The 15,912-nt window shown below is 49.2% G+C and overlaps 1 protein-coding gene across 1 annotated transcript in view; it reads left to right on the forward strand.

The window, feature by feature from the left end:
- Nucleotides 1–15,912, forward strand: part of LOC120933771 (phospholipid scramblase 1-like) — a 47,594-nt gene that overhangs the window by 6,635 nt on the left and 25,047 nt on the right. The window contains exons 3-6 of the mRNA XM_040347166.1: nucleotides 1,770–1,797; nucleotides 7,601–7,782; nucleotides 13,505–13,666; nucleotides 14,908–15,036. Of these exons, the coding sequence (XP_040203100.1) occupies nucleotides 1,770–1,797; nucleotides 7,601–7,782; nucleotides 13,505–13,666; nucleotides 14,908–15,036 (501 nt within the window). The remainder of the gene's footprint in view (nucleotides 1–1,769; nucleotides 1,798–7,600; nucleotides 7,783–13,504; nucleotides 13,667–14,907; nucleotides 15,037–15,912) is intronic.

Genomic DNA, 15,912 nt, shown 5'->3' on the forward strand with positions numbered 1-15,912 from the left:
CTGTACCACCCGAGCCTGCCATGTACCACCCCAGCCTGCCCTGTACAACCCCAAACTAAACTTTCCCATGCCACCTCAACTTGCCCTGTGCCACCCCAATCTGCCCTATGCCACCATAACTTGCCCTGTACCGCCCCAATCTGCCCTATGCCACCATAACTTGCCCTATACCACCCCAACCTGCCCAATGCCACCCTAAATTGCCCTGTACCACCCCAACCTTTCCCATGTCATCCCAACTTGCCCTGTGCCACCCTAACTTGCCCTGTACCACCCAATCTTCCCTATGCCACCCTAACTTGCACTATACCACCCCAACCTGCCCTGTACCACCCTAACTTTCCCTATACCACCCCAACCTGCCCAATGCCACCCTAACTTGCCCTGTACCACCCCAACCTTTCCCATGTCATCCCAACCTGCCCTGTGCCACCCTAACTTGCACTATACCACCCCAACCTGCCCTGTACCACCCTAACTTGCCCTATACCACCCCAAACTACCCTATATCACCCTAACATGCCCTATACCACCTTAACCTGTCCTATACCACCCCACTACACCAACCTGCCACTATACCACTCTATACTACCCTAACCTGCCACTATACCACTCTATACTACCCTAACCCGCCACTATACTGCCCTATACTATCATTTACAGGGGCTGGTTTGGGGTGCGCCCCGTGCCCGTGCGCTGCCTGCTTGGTGCTGGGCAGCCTAGACAGAGGGGGGGGGTGACACCAACCCTAGTGACGCCACTGGTTGTGACCATTACAGGAGCCCCACTACCAGACTCCGTCCTACTACCAGGAAGTTGTGTGAGGGGGGGAGGGGTCATCTACACACTTCTCACAATGGGCGCTGGTGAGGCTGCATTTGATGGGCGCTGGTGAGGCTACATTGATGGGCTCTGGTGAGGCTGCATTTGATGGGCACTGGTGAGGCTGCATTGATGGTCACTGGTGAGGCTGCATTTGATGGGATCTGGTGAGGCTGCATTGATGGGCACTGGTGAGGCTGCATTTGATGGGATCTGGTGAGGCTGCATTGATGGGCACTGGTGAGGCTGCATTTGATGGGTGCTCTTGAGGCTGCATTTGATGGGTGCTCTTGAGGCTGCATTTGATGGGTGCTGGTGAGGCTGCATTGATGAGCACTGGTGAGGCTGCATTTGATGGGATCTGGTGAGGCTGCATTTGATGGGATCTGGTGAGGCTGCATTTGATGGGATCTGGTGAGGCTGCATTTAATGGGTGCTCTTGAGGCTGCATTGATGGGCTCTGGTGAGGCTACATTTGATGGGATCTGGTGAGGCTGCATTTGATGGGATCTGGTGAGGCTGCATTTAATGGGTGCTATTGAGGCTGCATTGATGGGCTCTGGTGAGGCTACATTTGATGGGCACTGGTGAGGCTGCATTGATGGGTGTTGGTAAGGCTGCATTGATGGGTGCTGGTGAGGCTGCTTTTGATGGGCACTGGTGAGGCTGCATTTGATGGGCGCTGGTGAAGCTGCATTTGATGGGCACTGGTGAGTCTGCATTGATGGTCTCTAGTGGGGCTGCATTGATGGGCTCTGGTGAGGCAGCATTGATGGGCACTTTATTAAAAAGGTGGGGCATACATTAGGCAGGGCAAAGGGGGTGGAGACACCCAAGGGGGGGGCATCAGAGGTGTATTCTTCCATTCCCACCACTCACCTCTCATTCCTTGTAGGACGATACTTCATGAGAAGAACCTCCCGGTAACTCTTCCCTTGTTCTTGCAGGTGAACCAGCTCTCCATCCATGAGAGATGTGAGTATCCCACCAATCACTGATTACAGAAGACCGGGGACGAGACGGAACCCGGGTCAGATCTATGGTGCCCACCATGACTGGTCTGATGGAACCCGGGTCAGATCTATGGTGTCCACCATGACTGGTCTGATGGGCCTCCTCTGCCATGGACCTGGTGATTTAGGTGTTGGGGGTCCATAAATACGGCCCCTCTCTGCGTCCTCTAGGGTTAGATAGGAAGGCCTCACCCGACTTGGTGGCCTTACCCACATCACCCGTTCCCCATTGGTGCGTCTATAGCAGCCCGTGTAGCTACTATGGGGGAGGAGTCTTCTGACTCCAACTGTTGTATTGGTGACTATCCTTTGCGGAGACCTCTATGTCTGGCCTGAATAAGCAGATAAATCACCGCGGACGGTCTTATTCAGATAGCCGAAACTCACCAAATACTCTACATTACCAAAAGTGATATCGAGGCTTGGCTAAGATGTGACATACACTATTTTACCAAAAGTACGCCCTACGTGTTTCGTCATAAGGTGACGTCGTCGTGTCACTGTTTAAGTACACAATATTATCAAAAGTATTGGGATGCCTGTCTTTACACGCACATGAACTTTAATGGCATCCCCAGTCTTAGTCCGTAGGGTTCAATATTGAGTTGGCCCCGCCCCTTTATCTATAACAGCTTCAACTCTTCTGGGAAGGCTGTCCACAAGGTTTAGGAGTGTGTCTATGGGAATGTTTGACTGTTCTTCCAGAAGAGCATTTGTGAGGTCAGGCACTGATAGTGAACGAGAAGGCCTGGCTGCAATCTTAGCTCTAATTCATCCCAAAGGTGTTTTATCAGGTTGAGGTCAGGACTCTGTGCAGGCCAGTCAAGTTCCTCCACCCCAAACTCGCTCATCCATGTCTTTGTGGACCTTGCTTTGTGCTCTGGTCCAAACCATATGATGGATTATGGTGTGGGGGTTGTTTTTCAGGTGTTGGCCCCTTAGTTCCAGTGAAGGGACCTCTTAAGGCGTCAGCATACCAAGACGTTTTGGACAATTTCATGCTCCCAACTTTGTGGGAAGAGTTTGGGGACGGCCCCTTCCTGTTCTAACATGACTGCCCACCAGTGCACAAAGCAAGGTCCATAAGGATGTGGACGAGCGAGTTTGGGGTGGAGGAACTAGACTGGCCTGCACAGAGTACTGACCTCAACCTGATAGAACACCTTTGAGATAAATTAGAGTGTCCAGGCCTTCTCGTCTAACATCAGTGCCTGACCTCACAAATGTGCGTCTGGAAGAATGATCAAACGTTCCCATAGACACACCCCTAAACCTTGTGGACAGACCTTCCCATAGACACACCCCTAAACCTTGTGGACAGACCTTCCCGTAGACACACCCCTAAAACTTGTGGACAGACCTTCCCATAGACACACCCCTAAACCTTGTGGACAGACCTTCCCATAGACACACCCCTAAACCTTGTGGGCAGACCTTTCCATAGACACACCCCTAAACCTTGTGGACAGACCTTCCCATAGACACACCCCTAAACCTTGTGGACAGTCCTTCCCATAGACACACCCCTAAACCTTGTGGACCGCCTTCCCATAGACACACCCCTAAACCTTGTGGACAGACCTTCCCATAGACACACCCCTAAACCTTGTGGACAGACCTTCCCCTAGACACACCCCTAAACCTTGTGGACAGACCTTCCCATAGACACACCCCTAAACCTTGTGGACAGACCTTCCCATAGACACACCCCTAAACCTTGTGGACAGCCTTCCCATAGACACACCCCTAAACCTTGTTGACAGACCTTCCCATAGACACACCCCTAAACCTTGTGGACAGAGCTTCCCATAGACACACCCCTAAAACTTGTGGACAGTCCTTCCCATAGACACACCCCTAAACATTGTGGACAGACCTTCCCATAGACACACCCCTAAACCTTGTGGACAGACCTTCCCATAGACACACCCCTAAACCTTGTGGACAGACCTTCCCATAGACACACCCCTAAACCTTGTGGACAGACCTTCCCATAGACACACCCCTAAACCTTGTGGACAGACCTTCCCATAGACACTAGGGGTGCAACGGATCAAAAAACTCACGGATCGGATCGATCCTCGGATCAGGAGTCACGGATCGGATCATTTTCGGATCAACAAAAAAAAAAAAAAAAACACAAATCTTGTTACACCCACCAGAGTTTTAGATAACACAGTTATTCTCAACACGAAACGGAGTTTATGTGCTTAAATACAGTGTTTGGAAATCCGACAGACTGTTTATTGCTAATGTGACAGAACACCTCTGATTTTCACATTAAATTTAACATTTAAACAGTCCGTCGGATTTACAAAAACTGTATTTAAGCGTATAAGCTCAGTTTGTGATGAAAATAACTGAATCTAAAACTCTGTTGGGTGTCCACTTGCCCCCCTAATAACTATCATTACTGTGATTAGTACAGTGCACACAGGAAAAAAAGCAGGGGGCATATCCATCCTCAATCGCACAGGGAGGGGGGGTTTCTTGTATAGAAAAGAGGGGGGGGGGGGGTTGTGGAATATCCTTGTACAGATGACACATTGATCTCCTCTGCAGGGATGCTCCCAGATGTCAGGGTTGATGGACACAGTTCCCGGTGATCTCCCCCCCCCCCTATCCGTCTCTGAGCTCCTTGGTTGGCGGGTGATCGCAGTGTCCTCTCTCTCTGGCTTATTCTCAATAGAGAGACACTCGCAGCACACTGGGGAAGGTCACCATTGCCCATAGCAGATTGCTCACAGCTCTGTAACTATACACCGCCCGCCTCAATGATCCTCTCAGCCCCTGGACCTTTCCTGTAGCTGCCGGTGGATGATCCTGCGCTGTCTGCTTTAGTCCGCTCCATTTGCGCGCTGAGGCGGGGAGGCGTGTCACGCTGTGCTCTGGGCTCTGACAAGCACACGGGGGTGGAGCAAGATAGCCGCCGCTCCGGAGCTAGGCCGAAGCCGGGGACTTTCCTACGGCCGAGGCTCCGGAGCGTTCCGCGGACCGCATGGTGTGCCGATCCGAACGGGGTGACCCGTTCGGATCACGGATCGGTGACGATCCGTTGCACCCCTAATAGACACACTCCTAAACATGTGGACAGACCTTCCCATAGACACACCCCTAAACCTTGTAGACAGACCTTCCTATAGACACACCCCTAAACCTCGTGGACAGACCTTCCCATAGACACACCCATAAACCTTGTGGACAGACCGTCCCATAGACACACCCCTAAACCTTGGGGACAGTCCTTCCCATAGACACACCCCTAAATCTTGGGGACAGTCCTTCCCATAGACACACCCCTAAACCTTGGGGACAGTCCTTCCCATAGACACACCCCTAAACCTTGTGGACAGACCTTCCCATAGACACACCCTTAAACCTTGTGGACAGACCTTCCCATAGACACACCCCTAAACCTTGTGGACATACCTTCCCATAGACTCACCCCTAAACCTTGTGGACAGATCTTCCCATAGACACACCCCTACACCTTGTGGACAGACCTTGCTATAGACACCCCCCTAAACCTTGGGGACAGTCCTTCCCATAGACACACCCCTAAACCTTGTGGACAGACCTTCCCATAGACACACCCCTAAACCTTGGTAGTTAAGCTATCTGATAAAGACCGTCTGCGGTGATTCTATAATAATATAACATTAAAATAAAATAACTGTAATATAATGTATGGGGATTATAATATAGGGGGATTCCCTTCATCTACACCAAACTCTTACCCTAGATGAGGGTCTTCTATAGATGTTAATGGGTTGAGTTCCCCCTCAAAATACATATCAGACCCTTATCCTTGACGAGTGTCTCGTATAGATATCAAAGGGACATCAACCCCCCCCCCCCCCAAAAAAAAATTAAAAACTTGTCAGGATCCCCTCTAACCTCCAGGGTTTGGATTGACCCAACTAGGTAGGATCAATTACACTATTGTCCCAAATGTAAGCTCCTCGGGGGCGGGGACTGATGTCAATGTACAATATATAAAGCCCTAAATGAATTGTGGGTGCTAAATAAATACTTATAATAATCAACTGGTTGAAAATAAAGACATAGGGCCAGGTTCATAAACGATGTACGCTGGCGTATCTCCAGATACGCCGCCGTAATTTCAAATGTGCGCCGTCGCATCTTTATGCCGATTCACAAAGCGAGATACGTCCAAAAACATGGCTTCCGCCGACCGACGTAACTTGCCTACGCGGGCGTATCGTGGGAGCATAGTTACGCTGGACGCATTCGGCGTTCCCATTTTAAATATGCAAATAAGCTAGATACGCCGATTCACGAACGTACTTGTGCCCGGCGTATTAATCTATGCCGTTTACGTAAGGCGTACGACCGGCGTAACTTTACCCCTCATAAACCCAGCACAAAGATGCGCCCAGGTACGTGAATCTGGCCCCATGTGTCCGCAAAAGCTCAGCGGGGATCCTTCGTAAAATCCCCCCTGAGCTGGCAGCTGACAGGGCGGTCCCCGCACACTGTGCAAGGACCGCCCTGTGTTTCCTCCGCTCTCCCCTATGGGGGAGGGGGATCGGATGAACATGGACCGTATGTCCGTGTTCATCCCATCCGATCCGCCAGATGGAAGAAAAATATGATTTTCTTCCGTCCGCAAATGCGGATCTTTGCGGAAGCGGGTGATTACGGGTGTCAGCGGATGTTCATCCGCTGACACCCGTAATCACATAGGGACCCATGTATGTCCCGTTTTCATCTGCAAACGGACGGATGAAAATGCGGAAATACGGGCCAGATTCATGTAGATCAGCGGATCTTTAGATCTGCCAGATCTACGTGTTTTACGATCCGCCGGTGCAATTTAGCGAGGCTAGTGCGTGATTCATAAAGCACTTACCTCGCAAACTGCACCGTCGGATCCTAACTCCCCCCGGCGGAATGCAAATTCCGCGGCTAGGGGGAGTGTACAATTTAAATCAGGCGCGTTCCCGCTCCGATTTAACTGCGCATGCGCCGCCGGCGAAAAAGCCCAGTGCGCATGCTCCAAATGACGTCGCTAGGACGTCATTGTTTTCGGCGGCTAGGTTACTTACGGCCATCCGGATTCCCGACGTACTTACGCAAACGACGTAACAAATTTAAAACTCGGCGCGGGAACGTCGGCCATACTTAACATTAGCTACCCCTCATATAAGCAGGGGTAGCTCTCCGCCGGAAAAAGCCGAACGCAAACGACGTTGAAAAAGAGCGACGGGCGGGCGTACGGACGTGAATCGGCGGTTCTCCTCATTTGCATATGCGACGTTTAAAAAAAAGCGACGACACCTAGCGGCCGGCGGGAGATTACAGCCTAAGATTCGACTGGTGTAAGTCACTTACACCAGTCGGATCTAAGGGAGATCTATGCGGAAACTGATTCTATGAATCAGGCGCATAGATCCGACTGTGGGATCTCACAGATCCGACCGTCGGCTCTCACAGATACGACGGCGGATCAGGAGATCCGCCGTCGTATCTCTTGATGAATCTGGCCCACGGTCCGTACGTGTGAAAGGGCCCTAAGACTTTTTTTTTCAGTTTTACATTTTTTTTCTAACCTGACAAAAAAAAAAAACCTTATCGGACAAAATGAATAAAAATTTAAATAAAAAGCCTGATCAATGTTTATAAACAATGTTACTTTGTATCTCTCCATCTCTGCTCTGAACAATGTTTATTAACACTGTGCCAGACGGTCTGCCTTTTGATGCCTCTACAGTCATCAATCTGCCCGTTTCTCTTTCTTGCAGTCTCGGTGTCACAAAGATGGGCGAGGAGCTTTGACGTTCTCGATCGCAGAGGCCGGCGAGTGTATGGGGCCAATCAGCACGTCGAGTGTTGTGGACCCAACTTTGATCTGAGGGTCAGAGACAGCCGAGGGGACGCAGTCATGGATGTTATTGAGCGCAACTGCTGCGGGTGTTCGAGAGAGGTAAGAGGCCGACTCTGGACTCCCTCCTACAAACCGGCCCCCTTCCCCCTCACCTTGTTCACCCCACATGTGTGTTTTTTTATTTCAACAAGGTTTAGGGGTGTGTCTATGGGAAGGTCTGCCCACAAGGTTTAGTGGTGTGTCTATGGGAAGGTCTGTCCACAAGGTTTAGTGGTGTGTCTATGGGAAGGTCTGTCCACAAGGTTTAGGGGTGTGTCTATGGGAAGGTCTGTCCACAAGGTTTAGGGGTGTGTCTATGGGAAGGTCTGTCCACAAGGTTTAGGGGTGTGTCTATGGGAAGGTCTGCCCACAAGGTTTAGTGGTGTGTCTATGGGAAGGTCTGTCCACAAGGTTTAGGGGTGTGTCTATGGGAAGGTCTGTCCACAAGGTTTAGGGGAGTGTCTATGGGAAGGTCTGTCCACAAGGTTTAGGGGTGTATCTATGGGAAGGTCTGTCCACAAGGTTTAGGGGTGTGTCTATAGGAAGGTCTGTCCACAAGGTTTAGGGGTGTGTCTATGGGAAGGACTGTCCACAAGGTTTAGGGGTGTGTCTATGGGAAGGTCTGTCTACAAGGTTTAGGGGTGTGTCTATGGGAAGATCTGTCCACAAGGTTACAATTCCCTACATGTGGTCACATTACTGCAATCAACCAAAGTGACATCTAGTGGACAAAGTATATAACGCCAAAAACTACCTACGCTGAATGGGCTTTGTTGCCTGAAGATGCCTAAAAAATGAGTAATGAATAGAAATCAAAGGACAAATAAATGATAGCACAACACACCAAATAAAGAACACGAAGGAGGAATGGGTATAAATGCAGTGCTTCACAATCCTCTACTGATAGCCAGAGGGTGCCGGTACCTGTGGGCTCACATCTAAGGGGGTCATCAAATAATACACAACATTTCCAAAAGTATTGGGATGCCTGCCTTTACACGCACATGAACTTTAATGGCATCCCAGTCTGCAGAACCCGACAACCACAGCCCAGGGTTTTTGGAAAGAGGCCCTCGTCCCCATCAACATGGGGACAAGGTGCTATGGGGTGGGGGGGTGCGGAGCCCCCCCTGCCCAAAAGCACCTACCCCCCCATGTTGAGGGCAGGTATGGTTCAGGAGGGGGGACACTGGTATGGATCAAAGGGTCAGGATAGGAGGTATCCTGACCTCCAGGCTTCCTTCCTCAGATAGGGGTCTGATATGGCTTTTTAGGGGGGGCACGCCAATTTTTTTTTTTTAATTGGAGTTTCCCTTAAAATCCATACCAGACCTGGGAGCTGGCAATACATCATAGCCGTGAGCAAGTTTAAATTACATTTTATGTAATGTAATTATTGCTGTGGCATGTTCTATACATCCCACAGGTGGGCCACTTTACAGACCTGAAGGGCCTGGTATGGACTGGGGAGGGACCCATGCTGTCTTTTTTTTTTTTTTTGTATCTCTATTGCTGGGAGCTGGCAATACATTACAGCTGCAAACAAGTTTAAATTACATTTTTTCCTTTAGAAATGTAATTATTGCTGTGGCATGTTCTATACATCCCACAGATGGGCCAGTTTACAGACCTGAAGGGCCTGGTATGGACTGGGGAGGGACCCATGCCATCTTTTTTTTTATATCTATTGCTGGGAGCTGGCAATACATTACAGCCACAAGCAAGTTTAAATTATTTTTTTTCCTTTAGAAATTTATTTATTGCTGCGGCATGTTCTATACATCAAAAAAAATTACAGACCTGATGGGCCTGGTATGGACCGGGGGGATCCCATGTCGTTTTTTTTTTTTTTTTATCTCTATTGATGGGAGCTGGCAATAAATTACAGCCACAAGCAAGTTTAAATATTTTATTTTTCTTTAGAAATGTCATTATTGCTGTGGCATGTTCTATACATCAAACATTTTTTACAGACCTGAAGGGCCTGGTATGGACTGGGGGGATCCCATGTCATTTTTTTTTTTTATCTCTATTGATGGGAGCTGGCAATACATTACAGCCGCAAGCAAGTTTAAATAACATTTTTTCCTTTAGAAATTTCATTATTGCTGCGGCATGTTCTATACATCCCACAGATGGGCCACTAAGGGGACCACCCAGGCACAATATTTATAGCAATAAATATTTCATTTTTATTGTTTTACTTTAAGCATTAAAAATAAATATTGATATATGTCCCCCAGGGCAGACGTTCCCCCCCCTCCCACCGCCATCCGGTGTTTCTCCAGTCTCTCCCGTGCCATCGGGGGCCCGGAGAGCGAATCGGTCGGCGCTGCCTGGAAAGCATAGAGATGACTGGGGACCAGATGGTCACCAGTCATCTCTATGACCATCGGAGGCCCGGGCGCGACGTTATGACGTCACCTCCGGTACCTGGAAGTAAACAAAGCCGCAATTGCGGCTGTCGGCATGTGATCGGTGATTTTTTTTCTCACCGATTTCATGCTTGTAAGCCTGGAGGAGAGATGTGGGGTCTTATTGATATTGATAATTAGAGAGCCGCCTCTGAGCCTACAGAGAGGGGAGAACACTGGTACACAACAAATTGGCAGTCATGTTCTTCCAGCCGCAGCATATTGCCAAGTTGTCTCCAGTGGTAATGAGGATGGAGGAGATGATGGAGGAGATGATGATGATGATGATGAGGTCACTGGCTTTATCTAAAAAAATAAAAAAATGTTAATCTTGGCCCGAGTGTGCTATAATTTTGGCTTCTTCACATAAGGCTTGCTCACTGTGGTGCAAACATTTGTTATTTCCATCCAAAGTCTGCCAAAGAGACCCCAGAATTTATCCAAAAAATCTCTAATCTTGTTCCGAGTTCACTACATTGTGGCCTCGTCATACAGATTGTTGTATACAAAATAAAGAAAGCTTGCAGTGAAAATCAATTTAATTATTTTTTCTTTAGATATTTCAGTTTTGCTGCAGCAGGTTCTATACATGGTACTTTACAGGCAGACTAAGGGAACCTCCCAGGCATTGTATTTAACTGCTTTTGGACCGCCCACCGTAAGGCAGAGGCGGCCTGCCTGTGCAAAATCACATACCTTACGTGATTTTGTGCACATGGTGTAGGGGACACGCGCACGCACGCTGCCGGAACGCCGCTCCCCCTGTGATTGGACACAGAGGGAGCCAATCAGTGGGTCCAGCGGCCAAGCAATTGTCAGTTAAAGCAACGCAGTGCTGTATCGCGAAAAAATGGCCTGGTCAGAAAGTGGGTAATACCTTCCAGTGTGAGTGAGGGGGGTCAGGTTTATTTGCTGCCCCTCTACAAAAAAATATTGAGCACCAGCCGCCACTGGGTGAGTGTTAGTCTGGAAGAGCGGGTGTTCCAAGCCAGGATGTATTTGCATGAAGACTGCCCTAGGCAACGCCCACCTGTGACGCTGAGACTCTACAATTGAAAGAGCTAAAATCCAATGAATAAAAGGGGCAGGCCAAGTAGAGTCAGGCTGTGGTGGAAAGAGCCTTCAGCTCTGTTACAAGCAGTGGGAGATATGCAAATATCTAAATCCCTTTAAGGGTGGGTGCCAGTCTGGGGGAGTGGGTGTGTAATGGGAGTCCCTTTTGGGCATAGGATGACTGAGAACTGATATCTCGGATTACATGAGATGGGACATTAATGATAATTCATGTATTGCAGGAGATCTTGGAATATTACAGTTTGGTTAATTCTGTCCACAACAGGTCAATAAGAGAGTGTCTCCTTCAATGTTTAACATAGACTGTTGAGATGCTAATTAAGTCCCCCTGGCTGTAGTTGGGGCTTGCTGTGATTGCATTCTGTGTCCATTGTGCTAATTAGGTCTGCTTCTACAGACCTTTTCATTGTGGATGCTAATGACACTGTTTTGTGTGAAAAGTCTATTGATGATAAGGTGTGGAATGTGACTTGTCAGCTGTAGTAATTAACCCCTCTAAATGCGGTGCCAGAATGTCTGTCTGGAAGGTGGATTGGAGGGGGAACTTGTTAACCACCCATTGTGTGAAGTTTTGGGTTGAGATATTCATTGCCCCTGTAACTACTGTAGCATGCTTGTAACTGTATAAAAGCCTGAGTTTTACCATTAAAAGATTCATTTGTTTTGGAACCAGAAACAGAGCTGTCTGTCTCGTTATTTCTGGGGAAAATCCAATGGGTCCTGTCTGTTGGATTGTGGATTGTCGGATAAGCTGTCGTGGTTGGTGGAATGGAAGATCGTGAATGGTGTTAACCCCTGACCGTTACAGGGTGTTTCTAGGCAGGTTGTAAATATGTGGGTAATGCCCACTTGTGCATGAGAATGTGGGAGGCACTGCATCTTTTGGGTAGACAAGAATCGATTCAACTAAACACATGTAAGTAAACACCTATGTACAGCCCCTAGGAGCCACTTAAGCCCACTGTACCCTTAAAAAAACAGCCTAACGACTTTTCCAAAATGGATTAAACACATTTTGTCAAAATGTTAAAATTCACCTGATAAAATGAAGAATCAAAATTTCCCTTTCCCTACCCAGACAGGACCTACACATGGAGACCTCATCTCTGAAGGCCTCAAGAAGCCAGCAGGTCTCAATCCACCCGGACCCACCTAGACCTGAAATATGTGTTTGAGGTGGATTGATCCTTTTTATAGAAACTAAATGTAGCACTACCCCCCAAGGAGCTGCTGGTTTAAATGTGGGTCTGCCGCTACCTTACTGTTCCATACGCTAATTTCAGGGGCTGTCCTTGAAGAGTTGTCCATAAGAATGTACGCACCAAACACAAAGTGTCTTTCAAGGGTTTTATTAACAAAGTTCTGCAACAGAGGGGTAGAGGGACAGGAAAAGACTCAGGTACTTATGCCTTGCGGATCACATGTACCACTAGATCCAGAGGATTAACTCAGCTCTACACTGAATTTCAGCAACCACCAGATTGTCCTACTCTCACTGACCTAGCAGCTGGTGCGAAGCTCGACAAAGTCTCTGCCACAGACTTGATGAGTGTCGTCAGGCCGTCCCACGATCTTCTGCCACAAGATCATGCGACCAACTGCACATTCGATATAGTTCCAACAAAAGTTACACGACTCACGGTGCCAAGAATCTTTCAGCCGGGCCGGCAGCACAGGGAGGTAAATCTGCCATAGTACATCCATCAATTTAATCCCACTGGTTCAGCTTCCTTCCACAGACAAGGTAGCGAAGGACCATCCCTGGATCAGTAGGCCCCAGAAACTCCTGGGCCTACTCTCAGTTGCTAGGCCTCGGGCCAGCCGGCCCCCGAGGCTACAAAATAGCTCAGCATCCCTGAGGCCAGGAGGGCCCTCAGGTCATGATTGGAACACGAACCCCGCCAAACGGTGTCTGTCCCTTAAGTACCCCTACCCCAGATGCATAGTGGGTTGACCACGCCCCCTGAGCCTCTTCTGAGAAAGAGATACCCAATACATCCAGCCTGCTGCCTTGACCTGCGGTGACAGCAACACCCATCGTCAAGGGGAAACTTGTGCAACCCAACTGAACTGAACAGAACCAACAATTTAGAATAATCATCCTGAGCCAAAACTACTGCTCAGGCAACTATATTTTAACACATAGTGCCCACTCAATGGGAGCAGGGTGCTATATAAAAAATAGGAAAAGGTTTTGGTGAAAATCTAGAAGTGAGACAAAAGAAGACTTGGAAAAAGAAAAGAGTGGCTTCTAAAGTCCTCCCCGTGTGACGTGACTGTTGTCTCTGTTCTAGGCAGACGTGACTCTCCCTGATACTGAGTGCCTCGGATTCGTCTCTTTCCCCTCCAATAACTTCATCACCCACTTGTCCATCATGGACTCCTCAAGGGAGGTCCTTCTCCTAATCCTGGGTCCCAGCCTCAAGATCAGTATCTTCGGGAACATCTCTTTTGAGGTATGAGGTAAAAATCGAAGTCAGCTAGTGATTCCAGTGATAGACGATTTATCTTCTGTCTTTATACATCCTCATATTACAATACAGTGGAACCTCGGACTACGAGTATAATTCGTTCCAGGAGAATACTCGTAATCCAAAGCACTCGCATATCAAAGCGAGTTTCCCCATTGAAGTCAATGGAAACGAAAATAATTTGTTCCGCATCTACTTCAACGGCATGCAATACCGCATTCGGCCAGAGGTGGGGGTGCCGGAGAGTCTCGGAAACGGCCAGAAAGGCCCGAGGACAGCTCGGCAAACCTCAGGAAAGACTCACTTTCCAAGGTTTGCCGAGGTCAGCCGAGCTGTCCTCAGGCTTTTCCGTGCATTTCCAAAGAGCGCTGATCGGCTGCGATCTGTGCTGTTTGGCTACGGCGCCCTCCCCACCTCCGGCCAAATGCGGAACTGCACACCGCTTTGGCCTGAATCCTGCTTGTTTTGCAAGACAACACTCGCAAACCGAGTTAGAATTTTTTTAAATGCAGCGCTCGTATTGTGAATCGCTCGATAACCGCGTTACCGTATTTATCGCGGTATAACGCGCTCCCGCGTATACCGCGCACCCCTAAAGTTGCCCCGAAACCTGTGGAAAAAAAGTTTTTTTGTACTTACAGTTTGGTGTCTTGCGCGGCGTCCATCAGCGGCCTCGTCGGGTCCGGCGTCCGTCTGCGGCTTCGGGTGTCCTCTTCGTCGGGTCCGGCGTCCTTCTGCGGCTTCGGGTGTCCTCTTCGTCGGGTCCGGCGTCCTTCTGCGGCTTCGGGTGTCCTCTTCGTCAGGTCCGGCGTCCGTCTGCGGCTTCGGGTGTCCTCTTCGTCTGGTCCGCGTCCTTCTGCGGCGTCCTCGCGTCCGACATATACAGAGCGCAGTACACTCGTGTATTGTCGGCAAGGCTCGGCTACCCACGCTCACGTCCTGTACGTCCAGGACGTCAGCGCGGGAGGAGCCGAGACCGCCCGACAATACACGAGTGTACTGCGCTCGGTATATGTCGGCGCAGTATTCAAACTCGGCGTGGGAAAGCGGGTATCGGCGTATACCGCGCACCCACGATTTTGCCCTTTTCAGGGCAAAAAAGTGTGCGGTATACGCCGATAAATACGGTACTCACAATCTGAGGTTCCACTGTAATTGGGAAAGTTCAATTGGGCTTCAATTTTCCTGGGGTTTCTGTCTGACATCTCTGTGCTTTTTCCTGGAAGGTGAAATCTCGGGATGAGCAGCATGTGGTGGGGATGATAAGGAGTGAGGGGAACCAGTACACGGTCATATTCCCAATGGACCTGGAGGTGACGATGAAAGCCATGCTTCTGGCCTCCTGCTTCTATCTGGTGAGGACACCTCCGTTCTTCTCTTTTAACCTATTGTTGAAGATAAAACTTAGGACTCACATCACTCCTTATATTTGGGCTTCAATGCAAGAACGGGACAGCAGTATATGCTAAGTGTATTATGCCGCGTACACACAATCAGATTTTCCATTTGAAAAACCTTGCATGGTTTTTCCGACGGAATTCCGCTCAAGCTTGGCTTGCATACACACGGTCACAAAATGAATCAAGAACGTGTTGACGTACAACACCACGACGAGCCGGGAAAATGAAGTTCAATGCTTCCGAGCATGCGTCAAATTGTATTCGAGCATGCGTCAAATTGTTTCCGAGCATGCGTCGGAATATTGCGCGTCGGAATTGCTACAGATGATCGGATTCTCCGATAGGAATTTTTTCCGTTGGTAAAATAGAGAACCTGCTCTCAATCTTTTGCTGGCGGAAATTACGACAGTAAAAGTCCGATGGAGCCTACACACGGTCGGAATTTCTGACCAAAAGCTCACATCAGGCCTCGTACACACGACAGAGTTTCTCGGCAGAATTCACCGAGAAACTCGGTCAAAACCCGGATTCTGCCGAGAAACTCTGTCGTCTGTACACTTTTGGCTCGATGGAGCCGCCGAGGAGCTCGTCGAGAAAATAGAGAACATGTTCTCTATTTTCTCGTTGTTCTATGGGAGAAGGCGGCCCGCCGAGCTCCTCGGCGGCTTCATCCCAGAACTCGACGAGGAACTCGACGTGCTTGGCACGTCGAGTTCCTCGGCCGTGTGTACGGGGCCTCAGACTTTTGCTGGCGGAATTTCCGACCGTGAGTACGCGGCATTAGAGTATAGCAAGGATAGGCAATCTAAGATACATGTGCCAGGGTGGGAA

The sequence above is a fragment of the Rana temporaria genome, chromosome 3 (assembly GCF_905171775.1).
Source record: "Rana temporaria chromosome 3, aRanTem1.1, whole genome shotgun sequence".
Taxonomy (NCBI): domain Eukaryota; kingdom Metazoa; phylum Chordata; class Amphibia; order Anura; family Ranidae; genus Rana; species Rana temporaria.